Source organism: Emydura macquarii, unplaced genomic scaffold (genome assembly GCF_026122565.2).
Source record: "Emydura macquarii macquarii isolate MOO-44397 ecotype Brisbane River unplaced genomic scaffold, CSIRO-AGI_Emac_v2 contig_1253, whole genome shotgun sequence".
Taxonomy (NCBI): Eukaryota; Metazoa; Chordata; order Testudines; family Chelidae; genus Emydura; species Emydura macquarii.
In genome coordinates this window covers 53,796,740-53,820,344 of record NW_027131390.1, presented here as the reverse complement: position 1 = coordinate 53,820,344, position 23,605 = coordinate 53,796,740, and the positions used below count along the sequence as shown (strand labels likewise).

The window sequence follows — 23,605 nt, the reverse complement described above, 5'->3', positions numbered from 1 at the left end:
ACCCGCAGGCCAGGGTGTCAGGTGTCCGGCTGGGCCTCAGTGGGTGAGGAACCCAGTGGCCAGCTGTGAGATAAGTTTGGTCTGTGGCTTGCGCAGCAGCAGCATCGCACAGAAACGCCGTGGCAGAGGCAGGGATAGAAGCCAGTTTTCCAGGGCAGCGTTTGGTTGCCTTAAAATATCCTTTCTTTTGCTGGAGTTTCTGTCCCATTCACTGCCATCTTCTGCACCACATGCAGCAGAGTTCTGTAGACAAGTGTGTTTCGTTACACATTTGGAGTCCTTTCCATGGAGATCCCTCCCAGGCACTGACTGAATCAGAGGTCTAGTGGAAAAAATGGTATTTGAGCATGTAGTTAACCATAGCATCACAAGGCATGTGCACAAAGGGGCTGAATTAAAGTTGCATTGGCAACCTTTATTCTGGCATTTCCTAACTTTGGACTGCCTGATTTTGCAGCTTAATGTTTTTTAACATAATTTTTGCTTGTGTAATTTTATATATTTTATTCTGTCCCTTATTTGTTTCCTTTCTAAGGTAACAAACGTGTTTTCAGTCTCTTCAGAAGAGTTTTTCAAGGCCCTTGATCATTCTTGTTTTCCTTCTCCAAACCCCCCCTTTAGTATATTCCTTGAGATGTGAAAACTGCCACATAAACAGCACTACACAGAAGGCCTCTCTTAATTTCCTAATACTGCTCAGTTCATGGACTTTAAACTTGGCCTGGAGTGTCCATCCGGAAGGTGAGAGGGGAGTTTCAGCCTACAGATGTATGCTCCAGTGTGTTTGCTGAGATTCCCAATGTGAGGTAGACAGCTTTCTGCTAGTTTTAACTTATCTCATGTGTGTGATGGAATTGACACAGGTTGGTTACTGATAGGAATTACTTGTTCTAGATTTGAATTGGTACAAGGGGATTGGATGGTTCAGAGAATTGGTTATAGAGGGTGTTTTCTCTAGACTAAAGCAATTGGCTTCTAAAATTACCTATCTTACCCTCCACCCTTTCTTTGTCTATACTTTCCCAGATCCTAAAGCAACAGTAGTGTCTCATAGTTGCTACTGGATAATTAGTTGTTACCACTGCCTAATATTCTTTTTTTTTTTTTTCCAATTAATTTGCAGGGTCCCCCACTGCAGCCATCCCCTGAATAGTTTCTAGTGAGATGAGTTTAGTTATTCGAAATCTTCAGAAAGTCATCCCTATAAGGAGAATCTCACTTCGCAGAAGAATAGAAATCCTTCAGAAGATTTTGAACGTGCAGCAGTTTGACCTGGGTGTTATCTGTGTTAATAACAAAAACATTCAAGTTCTCAACAGCACCTATAGGCAAAAAAATGTCCCCACCGATGTGCTTTCCTTCCCTTTTCATGAGGTAAAATTGGTATTTTTTTCTTCTCCTTTCCACAGCTAATTTCTTGGTCTGCGCGACACAACTGAATTATTTGCAAGTCATTAGAGGAAGCACCATAACCCTTATTAAATAAATGCTAAATTAATTTGATGTCATACTCCACTGCAGTGGCTCTCTGTGATGATACACTAGGACATTGTGTTGCTTCGGGGATCCCAGACACCTTGTGAAACTGATGGTGATTTGGAACTTGTTTCAGGACCGTCGGAGAGTATCTTCTTTGAAAACATCTTCAGCAATTCTCATTAGATGTTTTATATGTTTTTCTTTGCATGCTATGATAAATGCATGAAAACAGAGCCATGGTCAAGTTATACATATACATGTTCTGCTTCCACAAGACAGCTGGCAGCAGTTGGAGTTGACATCAGGGGATGAATCACACAATGATTGCCTGTTCTGTTCATTCCTTCTAAAGCACTTGGCATTGGCCACTGTCAGAAGGCAAGATGCTTGGCTAGATGGACCATTGGTCTGACCCAGTATGGCTGGTCTTATGTTCCTCCTTTTTTTTCTTTTCAATGTTGTTTAAATCTTCAAAGTAACCATTAGGTTGTTTGATTATTTACATTAGGTGAATTAGCATTGCTGGTCACTAAAATAACTTTTTGATAATAACTAAATGTCTTTCTGTTGCTTTCTTATGGAAAGCAGACAAGATTTTAAAAAAAAAAGGTTATAAGCTCAGATATTGGGCTAGTGTCAGGCACTAGGTGTAGGAAGAGAAAGCATTGGAAGTACAACTTTGCCATCAAATGTACCTTTTAAAATATGTTTGGATCCCATTTCATTTCTGCTGACAAGAGAACAATATAATTGCTCACCTTGGTGCATTGGAGTGGAAAAACATTTCTTGTGCAAACAATAATTAGCTAAAGAATTCCTCCTTTTTTGTCACATTCAGATCTAGTATTTAGTATCTGTGTTATGTTGACAACTACAGGTGTTATGATTTATTAGGCAAAACTCTGGCCTCTAATGGTATGTCTACACAGCCTGGGGGAGCTAGCCTTTCAGTCAGAGTTGACAGGCTTGGGTTAGCAAAGCTCATGCTCACACTATAAAAATAACTGTGTGGATAGCACTTTGAAGTTGTGGCTCAGACAGGAGCTTGGGCTCTGAAGCCTAGAGAAGTGGCTGCCTACACAGCTACATTTAGAGTGCTAGCGCAAGCCTCACTAGCCCAAGTCTGTCAGCCTGGGCTAGGAGGCTTGTTCCCAGGGGCTGTGTAGGCATACCTTGAGCAAGTCAAGCACATGTACAAACTCTACACTAGGTGCTGGGCCCATACATGTTGCCTGATGCTGCACATAGCAAATTTTTCACAGCTTGGTGATGCATCCTTTAGATCATATAGTGACATCAAGGTCCTTTTCTGTCCACTTCTAGTTACTGTCCTGGTGGAAGTTATAGAGCCCCTAGCTAATTTTTTCTGTCAGTAAAAAGCCCTCAGTATCTAAGGTTCCATTTGCATGAACTGCCATTGCTATACCAGTGCCTACCTCATTACTTTGTAACAGCTTTGGTAAGCCTTGAGGATGAAAAGTACTCTGTGTAACCAGATTCTCACCTATGTTAACTTTTAGAAGGGCTTCTATATTTCCAGAATCTGAAAGCAGGAGAGCTGCCACAGCCTGGTTATAGAGATGAATACAGTCTCGGTGACATTTTCCTAGGAGTAGAATATATCTATCAGCAGTGCCAAGAAAATGGGGAGGATTACTACAGCATTCTTACAGTAAGTGTTTGCTGGCTAATACAGATTTCTTATCACAGACTTGATTTAGGAACCATGGTTGAAACAATGCTAATGTTCACTCTCAGACGTTTACTGGTGAGGAGGATTTTTTGCCAGTTTACAGACATGGCAGAGATTCATCTATAGAAAAATATCCTGAATCCCAAACCTATAATGTTAATGCATTTGAACTGATATTCTCCATATGTGTAAGCATGAAGTCATGCTAAAACACATTTCCAATTGTAGTCTTTTCTTAAATGTGGCTAGGATGTCTCTGGTAACTGTTAAATCAGAAATAAACAGTGCAGGGGAAAGGTCCGTTTGTAGGATACAGGAGGTCAATGAGGCAGTGATGAGGCTTACTTTTATTAACTAAAAAGATTTTATTTTAATCAAAAGATAGAAAAGGTGGAAAAGAACCCCCCTTGTGCGAAAGGTATAAAATGTGCCAATTACAGGGGGTCTGTGAAATGTACAATCAACAACAGCTAACAGCTGAGAAAGGCAGCCAGGGGCTGGCAGCTAACAGTTAACAAGTAACAATATCTGATTGACAAATAACAAGGAACAAGTAGCAATTCACAAATAGCAAACAACAGTGTTCAATTAACAAGTAACAAACTACAAAGGGATTATACTTACAAAGATTAAACAAGGATACATTACGTTGGCCAGTTTCAGTTTCAAGCCGCGGTTGCTTTAAATTCTGCAAGCGGGGGAGAGCCGCTGTGGATGATCAGTTCACAGCGAAGCAAGCCAGGGAAGATGCATCAGCCCGCCAAACCGACACGCCCAGGAGATACACAGGGTGCCAGGTGAGATTCAGTTTCTCTCCGCCTTCTGCTACCTGGGTTCAAACTTTTATAATTTCCCACGGTTAGCAGGGCTAAGCGCCATTGGTGGCTATTTGCTGCATGACCTTTTAGGGTCATGGCTCAGTGTTTAGCCAACCAGGTGTGCATGATTTTCCCGGGCAGGTACTGACTGACCAACCAGGTGATCACAGTTTTCCCAGGCAGAGACTGACCAGGTACGTGAGGGACGTGCGGCTGTACTGCTGAGTCAACCCTCCCCAGGCTGCTTCTAGGGTGGCATGGATATAGTGGCGCTGCAAACGCCATGTTACAATTCTGTTCCCACAGTAACTGCATTTAGTGCTGTTAAAACTTTGGAGGAAAGACTGAATGGTAGAATAATACTTTTGTGAATAACCAAAGGGTCAGTTGAACTTAGACAAGAAAACTTATAAGTGATGAATAAAATCAGGAGAACATCACCTCGGCTGCACTGAGGGCTGGGAATTAATCTACAGTGAGGGGTAGCTGGGAATTAAAAGACAGTCTAGGAGCTATGCCCCATGGACTCACTGTAAAGGCTGAGCAGCAAGCAGATCTCACGAACAATCTAACAGCTGAAATTGCTCCTACGAAGGAGCAGAAGCAACAGCTGCCATAATTTACCCAGGAGCAGTTGCTTCTCTGTCTGAGCTGAATTAAAGTAGCTTTCACAGTAAGTAAAGCAGAAAGACTGTTATTGCTGTTGGTTCCTTTTGTCCATATAGGGGTTATTTTTAAATACAATATAAAAAGAAAATATAACCATGAAAAACTAGGAAAGGTAAGGGGGGCTAAGCATCTCTAGATGTTAGCTGTGGAATAAGATGGGCTCAGCGGTGACTTGACCTCTTAGCCTGGTCTGGATCACTTGATAAACTGGGCACAAATAACAATAAGCATTGTATAAAAGCTAAATGTAAGTGTATATATCAAGGAACAAAGAATGTAGATTATACGTATGCAATGGGGGACTCTATCCTGGGAAGTAGTGTCTCTGAAAAATATTTGGGGGCTTTGGTGGATAATTAGCTGAACATGACACTGGCAAAAAAGACCAATGTAATCCTTGGACACATAAATAAGGGTATCTCGAGTAGAAGTCGAGAGGTTATTTTACCTATCTATTTGGTACTGGTGCAACTGCTGCTGGAATAGTTCTGGTGTCCACAATTCGAGGAGGATATTGATAAATTGGAGAGGTTTCAGAGAAGAGCCACAAGAATGATTATTAGAAAACATGTCTTGCAGTGATAAACTCAAAGAGCTTAATCGGTTTATCTTAATAAAGAGAAGATTAAATGGTGACTTAATCACAGTCTAAAAGTCCCTATATGGGGAATAAATATTTAATAATGGGTTCTTCAATCTAGCAGAGAAAAATATAACATGAGCCAGTGGCTGGAAGTTGAAGCTAGACAAATTCAGATTAGAAATAATGTGTACATTTTTAACAGTAAGAATTAATAATTAATAATTTTGATGGGATTTCCCCAGAGTGCAACCTTGAACTGTGGACACTGTGCCCTCCTTAACTTTCCAGCCAGGGCTGTCTCTCAGAAAGCCTTGCTAGTGAAGAGCAGCAACCCCGTCCAGCCCCCGGCACTGTTATCATCTAGCACAACAACATGTGGTACCCTACACCCAGTTAGATTGCATGAATGTTTACCTGGGTTCTCTCTCACATTGTGATGCTGTCAGCAAGGTACCACATTTACACAGCCATTCACAGGCACCCAACTGAGTTACACGAATGCTTTCTGCAGCTACTCATGAACCAACAATAGAGAGGCAGCAGCTAATTATCCCCAGCTCCTCAATCTTGTACCCCAGAAGTGTACCATCTCGCATACCTGGCCAATGTAAGTTCATTATTCATTTAGCCACTTCTTCAAATGAAAGTGGACATGCTTTTATAACCTAAACACATTTCCCAATCACTTCAACCAAAACACACTATTTAGATAAAATATAAAACAGATTTATTAACTACAGAAAGATAGATTTTAAGTGATTATAAGTGGTAGGTATAAAAGATCAGAGTTGGTAATTTAAGGAACAAAAGTGAATTCGCAGTCTAGTTCTACAAACTAAAGAGGTTTTAAATCAAGCAGTGTCTCACCTTAACAGATGGTATAAGCAGGTTTATGTTCCTCAATACATAAGCTAGGACTCTCCTCCAGCCCAGGACCTGGTCCCCAGTTCAAACGTTTCTTCCAGGTGTTGAGTTGTGGAGTGGAGTGAAGCCAAGTGATAATGTCACTTCCCCTTGCACTTCTTCCAGCTCGCTGGAAAGATCTGTGGCTATCACATAGGGGGCTGCCCCCATTGGTCAAGCAGTGTCCATTGTGAATGTGCTTTCTTTGTCCAACATACTCTCTCTGTGAAGTCTTTGTTGTAAACAATTCCTGAGATAGTGGATTCTTTCCTTGTTAAGTGTTGGTGAGACATTAACACTGTCTGGCTACTCCATTGTTCTATCTTAAAGGCAGGTTTTGGGTGTTTCCCACCTCACAACATATTTTAGTAACATATACAACAATACTTCATAACTTCACATACAATGATAGCACATACAATCCAACAGGATATTAATGTTCAGTAGATCAAGACTTTTAAAATAATACCACTCAAGGCATGCTTTGTACAAAACGTATCACAGTATGACAGTGTTGAATATGGGGTTCTTCTTTGAGTGCTTGCTCATGTCCATTCCATTGTAGGCGAGTGTGCACCCTCGTGCACGGTTACCAGAACTTTTTTCCCTTTAGCAGTACTCATAGGACCAGCTTCGGCACCCCCTGGAGCCCTGCACACATGTTGTGGTATATGAGGCACTGCCAGCCCTATACCCCTCAGTTCCTTCTTTCCGCCCGTGATGGTTGCTGGAATTGTTTGTTTTGTGTTGTTTAACTTCGCCAATTGACTGTGAGGGACACTGGACTAATGAGAGACATTTCACCCCGTATAGACCTGTATACTCTTTCTATTAAAACATGCCCTAATGGTTCTCCTATACATTGAAATGCTCCCTCATGCCCATATATCTCCTTGTAAACCTTAAACCTAACACCACCACCCCCATCCGGGATACTGCAGCCCACCCCACCATCGTCCTCCCCAGACCCACACTCCCACCCCCATACATGGACTCGCTTGCTCCCCTTGGCAAATACCTCCCAGGGATCCTCCCCACTTGATGGATAGCATCCCCCCCCCTCCCCATATATCCCTCTGCACGCCATTGTACTCCCCAGACCTCCACTCCCACACACGAACTCACTTGCCTTCCTTGGCAAATGCCTCCCAGGGACCCCCTCTCCACGCTGGATAGTGTCCCCCCTCCCCACATACCCCCCTGCACACCATTGTCTTCCCCAGACCTCCACTCCCGCACATGGACTCACCTGCCTTCCTTGGCAAATGCCTCCGAGGGATCCTCCTCCCACGCTGGATAGCATCCCCCTCTCCCCACATACCCCCCTGCAACCGTCAAGTCCCACACTTCCAGCCCCTCCTACGGGGCCACAGCTCATCATGCTGCTGCCACCCCCTGATCTCCGATCGCCCCCCAACCCCTCCCACTGCATACCATCCCTGGATATTGTATTACTGTGCCTTGTAAACTCTGACTGTTGCTTTTTTGTTTTTTGCTTAAACATTTTTTAGTAGATAGGATAGCTTAAGATAGTCCTGGCTGGGACTTTGTCGGGAGTGGGGCATGCCCCAGTCCCTGAGCTTCAAGCCATGTGCCTCCTGCAGGAAGGCCTTTCCCCTGAGTGACCTCCATGATAGTCGCCTAAAGTGTCTGGGGGAAACTCACTGCAAGGACACGTGTAAGATTTGTAAGGATTTCAGGCCTTGGACTCAGAAGGACAGGGAGATCCACTTGAAAGCCTTATTAATTGAGGCGGCACTCCAATCTGCCTCTGAACCAACCCACTCTGCTTCGGTACTGAGTGTGGTATCGATACAGAGTGCACTGTTGGCACCGGCCCCGTCTCGGCACCGGTCTTCTTCCTCTCCATCGAGGAAGAAGCAGCACAAGCAACATACGGAGCGGGGTCACTCCCCAGCACTGAAGAGAGCGGACTCAAGAATGGCGCCACACCCCAGCCAGACTGTGGAGGCTCACTCGTCGCTGTAGGAGCACGTCTCCAACTAGAGAGTCACCCTCAACTCCTGGGAGTCTGGGGACGTCTCTCCACCTGCTGGCACCGTCGACACCGGCAGTGTTTCAGGCGGCATGGAACTTGTTGGCCTTGCCCATGCCCCCGACTGGCCTCCACCAAGAGAGAAGGGGCCGGTGTAACAGGGGAAGCCCACGTTGGGATCCTCTGGTTGGCTCACGCGATCCCTGGAGCGAGGAACAAGCTCTCCGATGACCTGATCATCCCACTTGGCGCCGCTCCCCTAGAAGTCACTCCAGGTCGCGGTCACCGGAGCATTACGCAGTGGTGGTGTAAGAAACGAGGTTGCCCTCCTGGCACCGGTCACAATCCCTAGCACCAGGTGAAGTTTGTGCCAGGAGGTGGCACACATCGGGGTCATCTGCAGGAGGTCACTCCCGAGAAGAAAGTCGACACTGCTCCCCCTCCCTGGCACCGAGGAGTTCACCCTCTCCGACGCGGTGCAGAACCCAGTCACCGGAGGCAGACGCAGCACTGAGAAGGAAGCGACACCGCAAGTCATTGGTGCCCAGATGACTCTGTGGGCGTTCCAGCTCGCAATTGGAGCACGATTCCCTGCATTGGCACCGGCACTGGGTATCATCGTCATCGCGATCGACGATGCCGAGACTCTGTTATTCTGTGTGCCGGAGCACCCACAGATTGGGTCACCACTCTCCCATTGCTTGGCACCATGCAGCGGGAACCTCTGAGGCAGCCCCACTGTGGTCATCGGACAGTGAGTCGGGTTCCTTTTGAGAGGACGACCACCGGCAGAACCGCTGTCACCAACAAAAGGTGCCAGAGCACCCTTCAGCTCAGGCAGCCCGGGAATGGCCTCAGGCAGTGGCCTCCTCAATGGCCATATTGGGGACCCTGGGGTTTTCCAGTCGGACCAGGCCTGCAGTCATTTAGGTCGTCTGGGGTACAGTCCACACCACCGACTGCAGACAAGGGCCATCGTTCAGTTTCTGATGATGAGTCGGACCCCCAGGAAGGGACCTCTGTTGGGGCCCCCCATCAGCAGGCAGAGATGCCACCACCTGTGCCCCTCCAGTCCACCTCCTCTTCCCTGGATGAGGCAGTTAGCCAGGTATACTTGGCACCCCTGGATGATTTCAGGATGCACCAGGAACTCCTCAAAAGGGTGGGATCCAACTTGGGGTTGGAGGCAGAGGAGCTGAAGGAAGCATTAGACAGCCTCTTTAATGTCCTGGCAGTGGCTGCCCCAGCCTGGGTTGCCCTCCCTGTACATGAGGGGGTATTGAAAATAGTAAAGGCCCTGTGGCAGACCCCTTCATCAATGGCCCCCAACCTCCCAGGGGGCTGAGAAAAAGTACTACATCCCAGCAAAAAGGTTCAAGTACCTCTTCATCCACCCCACTCCTGGTACCCTAGTGGTAGATGCAGCCAACCAATGGGACAGACAGGGACAGCCCGGCTCCACGCCAAAAAACAAGGATAACAAGAAGCTGGACCTGTTCGGGAGAAAGATTTATTCAACGGCAAGCCTGCAATTTCAAATTGCTAATCAGCAGGCTCTCCTGGGCAGGTACAACTTCAATCTCTGGGACTTGCTACAGCGTTTTGCGGATGCTTTGCCGAGGACCAGGCATGGTGGCTAGAGTGGTGTCACAGGCGTCTTCGGCGGGCAGAGCCATGGCTTCCGCCATCTGCATGCACAGGTGCTCGTGGCTGCAGTCCAGGGGCTGTCCCAGGAGATCCAACAGTCCATCCAGGACCTCCCCTTTGATGGGTCGGCCTTGTTCTCGGACCAGACAGATGTGAAGTTGAATGGTCTGAAAGACTCGAGGGCCACGCTCCGCTCCTTGGTTCTCTATATGCCCCAGACCTCTAAGCGCCAGTTCCATCCTCAGGGCCAGCAACAGCAGAGGTACCAGCCTCAGCGATTCACACCCTACAGGCAGAGGGATAGAAATAGGGGATCTTGGAGACATCAACCGACTCCAGGGTCCTCCTCAACCCCTCAGCAAGGGTCGACTAGACGATTTGGCAATCAAATGAGACTGTTTGGAAGGTGTGCCTGAGGGTGGCGTACCAGTCTGTTCCCCGGATCCCTCCTGTCCCTTCTTGAACCGCCAGCTCCCTTCCTGTCCAAATGGGTCAAGGTCACTTTGGACTGCTGGGTCCTTGGCACAGTTTCGGCAGGATATGCCCTCCAGTTTGCTTCTACCCCTCCCAACAACCCATCTGCCCCATCTCTCTGCAGGGACACTTCTCACAAGCAACTCCTCATGCAAGAGGTAGAGATACTTAGCCTGGGGGCCGTAGAAAGGGTTCCACCGGACGCGAAGGGAAAAGGGTTTTACTTGAGGTACTTACTCATCCCCAAAGTGAAAGGGGGGTCTAAGGCCTATTCTAGACCTGTGTCGATTCAACAAATTTCTCAAGAAGTTGAAATTTCGCATGGTCTCCGTTGACTCCATCATCCCCTCCCTGGATCCAGGAGACTGGTATGCTGCTGTTGATCTGAAGGACGCATACTTCCACATTTCTATCTTCCCCAGCCACAGGCATTTCCTCTGTTTCGTGGTAGCGGGTTCCCATTACCAGTTTGCAGCACTGCCCTTTGGCCTTTCCTCGGTCCCGAGGGTGTTTACAAAATGTATGGCAGTGGTGGCTGTGCACCTAAGTTGCAGAGGGGTCCAAATTTTCCCTTACCTGGATGACTGGCTAATCAGGGGCAGGTCAAGGGCCCAGGTCCAGAGCAGTGTAGATCTGACACGCGCCACCTGCTGCCAGCTGGGCCTGCTAATAAACGAGCAGAAGTCCACATTAAGCCCGGTGCAGCAGATAAGAGTTCATCGGGGCAGTTCTGAACACTTCCCAAGCCAGAGCTTTCCTGCCCCAGCCACGATTCGAGGCAATGTCGGCCATCATTGCTTGCCTGCACCTCAGCCCGATGACAACAGCCAGGCACTGTCTGCAGCTGTTAGGCCACATGGCAGCCTGCACTTATGTGGTGAAGCTGGCTTGCCTAAGACTCAGACCACTTCAGTTGTAGTTAGCCTCGGTTTATGCCTCGATCAGACATTCCCTGGACCATGTGGTCACAGTTCCCCCTCACATCCTGGCCACTCTAGACTGGTGGCGAAACTCCCGGGCAGTGTTGTGGGGTGTACTGTTTGAAGCGCTAGTCCCCTTGGTTTCCCTGGTGGTGAATGCCTCAGATTTAGGGTGGGGTGCTCACATCAGCTCCAACCGTAGCACACAAGTGGTCTGGTTGAGAGAGGAGAGGTGCATGCTTATCAATGTAAGAGAGTTACAGGCTATTCAACAGTTTGTGGAGTGTTCCTCCACCTTATCGTGGGCAAGGGAGTGAGGAACGATGAGGCGGACCGCCTCAGCAAGTTGGTCTTACTCCGCCACGACTGGTCACTGCATCCGAAGGTGGTCTTTGTGATTTTCCATGGTGGGGCTATCCCTAACTGGATCTGTTCATGTCAGCATGGAACAAGAAATGCCAGCGTTTCTGCTCCCTCTGCGGTCTGGAGGCCGGGCCGCACTCCAATGCCTTCCTGCTGCAGTGGTTGGGGAGCGTCACATGTATGTGTTCCTGCCCATTCCTCTCCTTCACAAAGTCCTGCTCGAACTCAAAAGGGACAAAGTGAACGTTATCTTAGTTGCACCAGCTTGGCCACACCAGCACTGGTTCAGCGTGCCGCTGGACCTTCCGAGATGGCACAATCTTCTTTCCCAGGATCGTGGTCACTTGCTGCACCCAGATCTGGACTCCCTGCACCTCACGGCATGGAGACTCCGTGGCTGAGTGCAGATGAGTGAGCCTGTTCAGCACAAGTCCAGCAAATTCTGCTAGGTAGCAGAAAACCTTCCACGCTGGTCATATATCGTGCTAAATGGAAGCGATTTACCTGTTGGGCGGAGTCCCAGGGGATCTTGCCAGGGTTGTGGCCAGTAAAGGCAATCCTGGAGTACTAGTTGCAACTAAAACTCCAGGGGCTATCCCTGACCTCCCTGAAGGTACATCTAGCAGCTGTATCGGCGTTCCACCAGCCTTTGGAAGGGAGATCAATTTTCTCCCACCCCATAACAATTACATTCCTGAAGGGGATGGAGAGGCTCTATCCGCAGGTCCGTGACCCAGTGCCTCCCTGGGATCTCAATGTGGTCCTTTCGCGGCTCACGGTGCTCTCCTTTGAGCTCATGACTACATGCCCTTTACTGCTGCTGTCATGGAAGGTGGCCTTCCTGGTGGCCATTACCTCGGCAAGGAGGGTCTCCGAGTTTAGGGTGCTGACCTCAGAGCCCCCTTATACTGTGTTTTATAAAGACAAGGTTCAATTGAGGCCGCACCTGGCTTTCCTGCCTAAGGTGGTTTCCCAATTTCATTGGCAGTTCTGGAGAGACTGGCTGGGCTTGGCTGGAGAGGCAGTGTGTTTTGGGGAGTGCTCAGTGCTGGGAGGGTGCCTGGGGTTTGCCAATACTGGGGGCAGAACGAGCATGTGAGATGGGGAAGGGCTCGCACATACCCCTGCCCTGCTGTGCTGAAGGGGCTGTTGCAGCAGCACACAAGCCAGAGCAGACCTACAGCAGGAAGGTGTGTGAGCGTCTGGCATCGGCTCTGGAGGGCGGGTGGAAGGGAGGTTGCCCAGCCAGCCAGGTCCTTCTACTGTGATATGGAGCCTTTTCTTTCCCCCAGCTCACCACCTCTTGTGTGGCTGTCTGCACCCCTCCTTCCTCCTGCCGACCTTCCTGCATCTCTCCCAAGCTCCCTGGGGGTCTGTTTAAGGCACCCTGTCCCCTACCAATGTTTGGGTCTATTTGGTAACTTTCCACTGCCCCCATCTCCGCCAGGGAGGAACAGGTTGAGGCATCTTAGGGTAGCCGGCTCCTGTCCCGTGTGCACCCAGTCACCTACAGATTGGTGCACAACAGCTCATGCTGACCTGGGAGGGAGCAAGATGAGGGACTTAGCCATCCAGCCACGGATTCATGGGGGCCTGGAGTGGAGCAGGGGTGGAGTGTGGGCAGAGCCTAGGGGCAGAAGAAGTGGGGCGGGGAGCTAGCCTTCCTTAGGGGTAGTTTCACCAGCTACCCATGGCTCTAGGAATTATTTTGGAAACGTTCTATGGCCTGTGCTATACAGAAGGCCAGACGAGATGAACACAGCAGTTTCTTTTGGGCTTGGAATCTATGATCATGGTCTACGAGTACATACATAGGAGAAAAATTCTGTTGGTAGAGGACCTTTTAATCTAATGGACAAAGGTATAACAATATCCAAACTGGAACCTGAAACTAGAGAAATGCAAACTGGAAAAAAGGTGCATATTTGGCTAATGGCAACTTAGCAATGGATGTAATGGATCATTTGATATCCAATCTTTATTTAGAGCTGTTTCTAAAATATATGCTGTACCTCAGTGTGATACCTTGGGTCTGAAAACAACACCCCAAAACTCCATATTCACCAATGTCATGTAATTATGATATGTTCTGTAAAAAGGATGCCTTGTTTGGTATTATTTTAGAAGTCTTGATCTACTAAACATTAATATCCTGTTGGATTGTATGTGCTACCATCCTGTGTGAAGTTATAAAATATTGTTGTATATGCTACTAGAACATATTTTTTTGTTTTTGTTTTAAATGTTATAAACTTTCATTAGCATTTTTGTAAGTGGAACTGCTCATTTGCCAGGAAGGATGATGCCATCATACTTCTGCTGGAACCAACGCATGGCCTCTTCCTTCCCAATTCTGTGCTTGGCTCCAATGGAGCCAGTTTTGCGTTTCTTGTCAGCAATGCTGAAGCCCGGCCTGCCCAGAACCATGTAGAAGTCCACGCCATAGATGCCAATGCTGGGATCATATTTAATTCCCAGATCAATGTGTTCCTGGATTCCAAAGACAAAGTTCCCAGTGTCTGAAAAGTTGTTTTTCTTCAACTCATATTCTCACACCTTCAACCCTTTCTCTAGAATCTCCTCTGCTTTGGCCCCACGAACTGTGCAGTGAACAGCAATCTTTTCATTTCTCCTGATTCCAAAGGATCGGACAGTGTATCGAGCCTTTGAGAAGACAGGGGTCAGGCCTGTGAGCTGCTCCAGCACTTTGGCTGCCCGGGTGAGTCTGTCACCACTTTCCCCAACACAGATGTTGAGACAGAGTTTGCGGATGCGCAGCTCATGCATGAGGTTTTCCTTCTCACCCTGATCTTGCGCTATAATGTTGCAAGGCAGGAAACTCTCTCAAACAGCCTTTCAGGCACAACACTGGAGTGGCCAGACTGCAATAATGGCTATCCCTCACCTATTCAAGATTCTACTAACAGGAATTGTTTACAGTAAAGGCTTCCCTGTAGAAAGCATGTTCACAATGGGTCTGGACTGACCAAAGAGGTGACCCCATAGGTCACAAGCCTAATTGTTCTAGCAAGCTGAAACAAACTATAAAAGGGGAAGCATGACATCATTCTTTGGCTTCTCTCTCTCCCCAACTCAACACTTGATGGATCATCTGGAAGACAAAAGGACTTTGAAAGGAGGGAGGGAGTCCCAGGCAGGGAAGGTTGCCCAGCTTGCATGTAAGGAATTGCTTGTACCAGCTTACAAGGGCAAGACATTGCTGTTTTGAATATTGGTAGTGTGGAGAATTTAGACTGCAATCTTATGTTTATTTCATTTGGTAACTACTTTTAATCTCTTTACATTGCCACTTATAATCACGTAAAATCTATTTTTCTGTAGTTAATAAACTTGTTTAATGTTTTATCTTAACGAGTGTGTTTTTTGAGTGAAATGCTTAGGAAATCTCAGCTCTAATAATAAAAGCCGTGTTGTATATCTTCCCCACAATGAGAGGGGAGCAGATTTACTAATATAATTTTGGGGATTGACTCCTTTTGATGACGTTCTTACAAATTGTGGGGAGGAGGGGTAATTGGCTGGTTTCTCTCTTGTTGGTTCATGAGTGGCTAGGCAAGGCACTCCTCTAACTCAGTTGTGTGTGTCTCTGCCTGTAGATGGCTGTGTAAGTGTAGCTTGCTGACAGCATCACAGAGTGAGAGTCAACTCAGGTTAACATTCAGACAATCTAGCTGGGTGTGGTGCTCTGCATGCTGTTGGGCTAGGTGCTAACAGTGCCTGGAGGGGCTTGTTGTTTGTCACTAGCAAGTTAAGAGGGCATGGTGTTTCCACAGTTTTGGGATTGCTCCCCAGGGGTCCCCATCACACTCAACCAACAACTTATGAATTTAGTTTGGGAAAGATTGGGTGAAATTTTATAGCCTATTATGCAGGAGGTTAGGCTAGATGATCTTAATGGGACCTTCTGGCAATAAAACCTATGGATATATCTTGACTTTAGCAAAGCTTTTGATATGGTCTTCGGCAGTATTCTCGACAGCAAGTTAAAGAAGTATGGGCTGGATGAATGGATTATAAGGTGGATAGATCATCGGGCTCAACTGGTAATGATCAATGGCTCAATGTCTATTTGGCAGCTGGTAACAAGCGGAGTGCCCCGGGGTCAGTCCTGGAGCCAGTTTTTTTCAACATCTTCATTAATGATCTGGAGGATGGGATGGATTGCATCCTCAGCAAATTTGCAGATGACACTAAGCTGGGGGGACTGGTAGATACACTGGAGGGTAGGAATAGGATTCAGAGTGACTTAGACAAATAGGAGGATTGGGCGAAAAGAAATCTGATGAGGTTCAACAAGGACAAGTGCAGATTCCTGCACTTAGGACAGAAGAATCCCATGCACTGCTACAGACTAGGGACTGACTGACTAGGCAGCAGTTCTGCAGAAAAGGACCTGGGGGTTACAGTGGACAAGAAGATTGAGGGAAGTGATTATTTCCCTCTATTCGGCATTGGTGATGTCACATTTGCAGTATTGTGTCCAATTTTGGGCCCCTCCGCTACAGGAAAGATGTGGACAAATTGGAGAGAGTCTAGCAGAGGGCAATAAAAATAATTAGGGGGCTGGAGTACATGACTAATGAAGAGAGGCTGAAGGAACTAGGCTTGTTTAATCTGCAGAAGAGAAGAGTGAGGGGATTTGATAGCAACCTTCAACTACCTGATGGGTGTTCAGGGAGGATGGAGCTAGGCTGTTCTCAGTGGTGGCAGATGACAGAACTAGGAGCAATGGTCTCAAGTTGCAGTGGGGGATTGGTGGGGGTGGTTGAATATTAGGAAAATGTTTTTCACTAGGAGGGTGGTAAAGCACTAGAATGGGTTACCTAGGGAAGTGGTGGAATCTCCATCCTTAGAGGTTTTTAAGGCCTGGCTTGATAAAGCCCTGGCTGGGATGATTTAGCTGGGGTTGGTCCTGCTTTGAGCCAAGGGGTTGGACTAGGTGACCTCCTGAGGTCCCTTCCAACCCTAATATTCTATGATTCTATTATATGGAATTCAGGAAATTAGGGAGATTCTTTTAAAGATAAGTTTGATTCCACCTTTTAAACACAGAGCGTAATGGCTTTCAGTCTGTGCTGAAAGTGCACATGTTTCTCTTGCAGTCTAAAACTTTGATATCTTTTTAATTGTTTTTATATTTACTATTTCATCTCTGGTTGTGGAAGAGGAATAGGGTGAGTTTCTCTCCAATGAGAGAGAGGATCGTGAAGGCAAGAATGCTTCTTTATTTAAACCTATTCTTGTGTTCCCTAATGTGTCTTCTGCCAGAGGACACAAGTTTGATTTACTGAAGTCATAGAGCAATTCCCTCCCTGGTCCCCAAGGCTCTGAGCACCCACAACTCTAATTGAAGTGAGTTGGAGCCGTTCAGCACCTCTGTAAATGGTCACAGATCCACTGCTGCCAGAAATGGGCACAGTTCCATTAGAAATCAGTGGAGTTGCAGCAGCTGCTTATACCAGCAGTGAATGCAACTGATAACTTTTGAAGATTAGAGCAGGAGATGGAGTTGTCTTCCCAGTGAGCCATCAGGTAATTTTGAATAGCAACAGGTGTATATTCTTGGACTTGACCATAAATAAAATATTTTACAGTTTGAAAATGTCCTTTCTGAGGACAAGGGGTCAAAGACAAACTTATGGCTGACCTGTCAGAGGAGGCTATTATTACAAACACTATTCTATAGAATTTCTATTTTCTTTTGGTTGGTGACTTTAGATATACTTACTTATACTGTTCTTATACTTTTTGGAGTATTAAGTGGTTCTCTGAATGTTTCCCAAAAGTAATAGAACATATATAGCTGACAACATGTGAGAAAGCTAGAATATATTCATAAGATTAGGATTAGTCATTCTTGCAGTTTTTCTTCTCTTCCTATCCTCTCTATAAGGTCTGCAAGGACCATGTGCATTGGATTGTTGATCGTGGTGTACTGTCTTAACTTTATTACTGTCACTCTTTGTGCTAAATATTGCAAGACAGCACCTACATACTACAGTGATGCACACACAAATAAATGCTTAGAGATTTGTAAAATGCTAAAGCCATTTTTGTTTCCTTGGACAGGTGACTGCAGCTCATGGGTTATGCCATTTGCTTGGATACCAGCACAACACGGAAGCAGAGTGGCAGCAGGTATAAGGATGTCCTTACACAAGCTAAGATAGTTGTATTAAGAATGCCCAGAGCACATCAACAATATGATACATCAAATTAAAACCTTATTGTAAATGCAGAGAAATTTTCCTTACTATTGATTTATATTGTAGTATAACCTTCTAATCCTGATGCTCTCATTCATGTATACATTCAAACCATGAAAGTAATAGCGCAAAATTCTAATAGTGCCTTTCATCTTAGAGAATCCTCAAGAATTACATATGTGTTTAAAATGGTAGCGTGTTCAAAACAGGGCTTAGTATGGACACTTTCAACCTTAATTATGGAGACACAACTGTGCCTTCATAAGGCAGGAATCAGCGCAGCAGCCATATAACACTGCAGGACTACAATATTTTAGGAAAGGAAGTAGTTTAAAAAATAACTAATTGAAACTGTAGGTGGCATTTTAGGAAATAATGCTGTGCAGTTATGTATAGCTTTCAATCAGAGCATCTCAAAGATGTTATCTTCATTTTATAGATGTAGAAACTGAGACAAAGAGTTTAACTATTTGTGCATGATCACACAAAAGACTACTAAGGGCTGATTCACACTGACCACGTGATTCAGCGGCGATAGACAGGAGTTACGCAAACTACGCAGAGTAACTGCGTAACTGACATCGACTGCTCAGCTTCCCTTCTGCGCGCTGTTCACACTGCGCTGAGCCAATGGGAACAGCGTTCCCATCAACTCAGCGCTACGTTACTTGAGGGGTGGACTTACTCAGTCGACTTCCTGATCGATTGAGCGGGTCTCACTGACCGCTCAATTGATCTTGAAAGATCAATCTGGCTGCGGCGATTTTGCCGCCGTCAGTGTAAATGTAGCCTTAGAGTGGAGAACAGAACCTAGGTATGCTAGTTCCTTGTTCTGACTATTGGGATATGTAAACTACCTCCCAAAAGCAGGAGTAATTAACCACACTGGAATCTTGCCAGAACATCAGGATTAACACCTTTTTCTTGTGGCGTTTAATGGCCCATCTAGTTAGGGACCACTTTTCAGAAAAGATGGGACTTCCTACAGCCCAATGCCTTGACTCCAATTTGGGTAATTAGTTCAATACTTACTCAGAGGGAAGAATCGCCTATTGCAGCAGAAGTAACTGCTGCTGCCTGGATTTCCTTTGGTTTCACATACAATTACTTACCAGGTCCAACATAGCTTTGTTTGAGAGAGATGACAAGATCTTAGGCTGAAGTTGCATGCCTGCAGGCATATCTACAGCCCATAGCTAAATGTGACAGACATCAGTGGGAACTAAGGCCAGTCAGCACGTCACAAGGATGCTGTGTATGTGGAAGGACTGAGCACTAAAACTGCTTTGAAATCTTTGAGTGAAAGAGTCTGTGAAAGGGCGGTCTGAGAGTCCAGTCCTGTAAATGCTTATCCATGTGTGTAACTGTGTGCTCATGTGAGATATCTTATTGAGTTCACAGGTAAAATTTCTCATGTAAGCAAGTGTTTAAAAGGAAAAGCATGATGCAGTTTTAGTGTCCATCCTTGTAAAGTGCAGTTCTGATCAGAAATGTGGCTATAAATATGGCATAGTGGGTTCTAGATAGTTGTGCTGTCCATGATTTGACTGATAGGTCTTTGAATACTCACACAGGCCAGATCTATGCGAGAAGACCCTATGCCTGCAGAACTGCACAAGATGTTGCCATTTTTACACAGTTTACTTTTTGGATTAGAACAGCACTTTAATGCCTAATGCTTAAGATTAAGTATGTTCATGAAGGGAAAATGAGCATACTTACTTTTTTTCTCTCCCATTCTCATAGATGTATCAGAAGGAAAAACAAATTCTTGAGGAGCTAAATAGAATCACTGGTGGAAACCTCCAGCCACTGACTAAAAACCACTTCTGATCACGTTACAAGACAAGAAAAAGAAAGAAAGGACCCGGAAAAATAAATCCTCATTCTACTGAGAAGAAACCAAGTAGCAAGAGCTAACTTAAATATTAACCATGGTTTAATTAGCAGAAGTTTTAATCATACATGTATTAATTTCATATAGTGTCAACAGAATGCCTTACAGTGTAATAAAATTCAACCAAGCAGCTTATCTTTCAAGCAGGGTGCAGTTGGGTATGTAACTTGTAACCACTAATGGATTCCAATATAAAACACCACAAATGTATATTGAAATACCTACTGGAGACACACAGAAGTAGTTGAAAACAACAGTGCTTACTCCTTTATACTGCTGTCCTCCTCTCACTACATCCTGAGTGAGAAAGAGAGTTGAAAAATGGAATGGCAGAGTTTCAACTAAATAAATTGTACACGACTATATTTGAACAATAGCTGAAGATGGCTTTTGAAAAGATAAGATGAGAAGGATGCTATTCAGTGAGTTCATTTGAGGTTGGTTTATGCATATAAAGTAACAATGATTTAAATAGTTATTACTTTCATGAGTTGCTGTAGAATGCCACAGGAAATTTTCTTCTTGATCTCAAGTAAATGTGTTGATTCATTAGGGACAAAATCTGATAATTTTACTCAAAACAAAAAGCACCTAGTACCTTTCTCCATAAATAGTCCCATTGACTTGAGTAGGACTATCATGGAATAATGTCCTAGCTAACTTGACTAACGTAACGTACTGTGGCCCTAATTTTGTGGGAAGTAGTACTGTTGCATCTACTCCTTTTGAATATTTATTTTTCACAATTGTAAAATCTTACCTACTAACTTGCATCTGGGAATATGTCTCTATCTGCATGTATCAAATGTTTCTTAGCTCTAGACGTGTTTCAAAGCATACTCATGGACTTTCCTGTAGAATAATGTGTTGCCCATCTGGACCTTGTTTGAAATAATATAACTGTCTTACACACAATGGGAAATCTTCTTAAAAAAATATGGTGTACATGACAGAGATATGCCTAGGCATGCCCTGAGGGGAATATTACATCTGTGACCAACCATTTTCTTGATAGTACTCTGAAGGGGGTCATGTGTAGCTGAAAGCTATCTGATTGTCATGGTTATTGTGAGATGTTTGTACAGGAAAAAATGTGAGTTATGGAACATATAGAATATTATGTTCCAACTCTGTTTGGATTGAAACCAATCACCTGCGGACGGGGAGTCTGAGAGCTGACACAACATAAGAACAATGAACATCCCTGGTGCCGGCCTATATTTTAGCGTCTGGGGAAGATTCAGCCTTGATCGTACTCAAGGAAAAATGAACCCCAGGACAGCTGTGAGAAGCGGAAGCCCCTTGGCCCAAGTGGTGGTTATAGCAAGGGATGCTCTGTCAGCAGGGATGTTTGTCTCATGAACGATGGATGTCAGCTTTCTGGGCTGGACAAGCACTAGAAGGATTAATCAAGGGGAGAGAAATACTTTATTGGACTGGAAAGTATCTTATTAACAAGTACAAGTTCTAGGTCCAGTTCTGTTCAATATCTTCATCAATGATTTATAAAGTTTATAGGTGATACCAAACTGGGAGGGGCTGGAAGTGCTTTGGAGGATAGGATTAATATTCAAAATGATCTGGACAAACTGGAGAAATGGTCTGAAGTAAATAAGGTGAAATTCACTAAGGACAAATGCAAAGTACTCTATTTAGGAAGGAACAATCAGTTGCACACATACAAAATGGGAAATGACTCCTTAGGAAAGAGTACTGTGGAAAGGGATCTGAGGATCATAGTGGATCAGAAGCTAAATTTGAAACACTGTTGCCAAAAAGCAAATATCATTCTGGGATGTACTAGCAGGAGTGTGATAAGCAGGACACGAGAAGTAATTCTTCCGCTGTACTCCATGCTGATTAGGCCTCAACTGAAGTATTGTGTCCAGTTCTGGGTGCCACATTTTAGGAAAGATGTGGCCAAATTGGAGAAAGATCAGAGAAGAGCAACAAAAATGAAGAAAGGTCTAGAAAACATGACCTGTGTGGGAAGATTGAAAAACATGGGTTTGTTTAGTCTGAAGAAGACTGAGAGGGGATGTGAAAAGTTTTCAAGTATCCAAAAGATTATTACAAGGAGGAGGGATAAAAATTGTTTTCCTTAACTTCTGAGGATAGGACAAGAAGCAATGGTCTTAAATCACAGCGAGGATGGTTTAGGTTGGACATAAGGAACAACTTCCTGTCAGTGTAGTTAAGCACTTGAATATATTGCCTAGGGAGGTTGTGGAATCTCCATCCCTGGAGATTTTTAAGAGCAGGTTTGACAAACAGCTGTCTGGAATGGTCTAGAAAAATCTAGATAATGCTTGGTCCTGCCATAAGTGCAGGGGGCTGGACTAGATGATATATTGAGGTTCCTTCCAGTCCTACGGTTCTATAGACTATAGTTTGCATTTTATTTTTTTCTTTTACCAGTAACCTTATGTTTCCAAATCCTTTTACTTGCCTTTATTTTGAATCTTAATTTTAAACACTATGGAACTTTAATTTGGTGTCCGAATGCTTTGTGCTAAGGAGAGTGTTAAACTAAGGTAAAAGTGGTGAACTGGGGTATACTGTTTCCATGGAGGCAAGGGAGTGGTGTGTGCTGCAGTGTCCAAAAGATAGGGGACTGGATACTCAAGTGTAACAAAGCAGGGTGTGTAAATTTGCTAGTCTGCAGAGGGGAAGAGCAGGGCTTGGGGAACCTGGAGCAGCGCCTGTGTTGCTGCTTAACAGTGCTGGTGGAGAGTTTCCCCTGCTGGACCATAGCCAGGGCTCCGTGCCACTGTGAACAGGTGGTAGTGATTCACCCCAGGCAGCTGAGGTAACCCCACAAATTGTCTATGTACATTTCTAAAATAAAAGCAACTTGAACTAACCTTCCTTTACTGTTGAGAACCCAAACACAGTTGCTTTCTATGCTGTGGCTTCAAAAACATTCCACTTTTTCCCCCTCAAAACTAATTTTTTTTTAAATACTGTTTTTTATTCTTTGGTAAGCATAGGGAAGCCTCATTCAGGATTGGGCTACTACTGTGGAAGGGGCTGTAGAAACACCAGATGACATGGGCCCTGCTCTAAAGAGCTTACAGAGAGCTCTGTGCAGGCACTGCAGTCTACATGTCCATAAGCAATTGCAGGATCAATGTCTAAGTTCCAGTATACACCGAGATTTGAAGTTGTATTGGCAACTTTCTTATGGCAAGAACCATGTTCAAACACAGTTCATTAGAAAGCTACTAATGCTGTTTCCAATCCATGGAGAGAGACTCTTGGGCCAGTGCTGCAAGTTCCACCTGGGCAAATCTCAGTGCCCATATGGATTTCAATGGGCACAAGGGTCCTGTCACATAGAACATCTTGCAGAATCAGTGTCTTTCAAAACAGTTTTTTAGGTTTTTATTTCTTATATTTATATATATCTTATATTTATACTTCATCAGTATTGTATTTATGTGAATTAACAATGTTTCACAATCAGCTGAGTCTTTTTCTTTTATATAGCAGCCAAGAAAAGTGTTAACTAACCCCCTCTGGCTTTTGAAGTCCATTTTGATTTACATGAAACTGTTTATCAATTAAGAAATGAGCAATCAATTGGACAGCAAACAATGGCATTATTACAATGGGTGGAAAATTGTATTACCTAGAGCAATGTAGATGAAAAGTGGTTTGAAGGCCAAACAAGTGTGGCTTCATTTCCTTAGCCCTTGGTCTACACTAGAAACTTACATTGGTATAACTGCATCGGTCTGGGGCGTGGATTTTCCACACAAGTTATACTGACTGAACTCCTGAATAGACAGGGCTACGTTGATGGGAGCATTTCTCCCATCAACACAGCCACTGCCTCTTGGAGGTGGAGTACCTACACCCATGGGAGAAATTCTCTGCTAGGTGTAGATAGCATCTTCACTAAGCACTACAGCTGTGAAGCTGTAATCATTGGGT

The 23,605-nt window shown here is 45.1% G+C and overlaps 1 protein-coding gene across 6 annotated transcripts; it reads left to right on the top strand.

The window, feature by feature from the left end:
* Window positions 1-79: 79 nt before the first annotated feature.
* Window positions 80-22,533, top strand: YBEY (ybeY metalloendoribonuclease). 6 transcript variants are annotated; one of them, XM_067548813.1, is made up of 6 exons: window positions 80-337; window positions 622-741; window positions 1,124-1,374; window positions 3,020-3,151; window positions 17,636-17,704; window positions 19,519-22,533. In XM_067548813.1, the coding sequence occupies exons 3-6, from the start codon at window positions 1,165-1,167 to the stop codon at window positions 19,603-19,605; spliced, it is 498 nt and encodes a 165-aa protein (XP_067404914.1). In that variant the 5' UTR covers window positions 80-337; window positions 622-741; window positions 1,124-1,164; the 3' UTR covers window positions 19,606-22,533. The 6 variants fall into 6 exon arrangements, 5 of the variants coding, with proteins under 5 accessions (XP_067404914.1, XP_067404915.1, XP_067404916.1 ...); XM_067548814.1 differs by having other exon boundaries at window positions 622-806; XR_010919810.1 differs by lacking the exon at window positions 80-337 and adding an exon at window positions 14,120-14,264 and having other exon boundaries at window positions 379-806; window positions 19,519-19,585.
* Window positions 22,534-23,605: the final 1,072 nt, after the last annotated feature.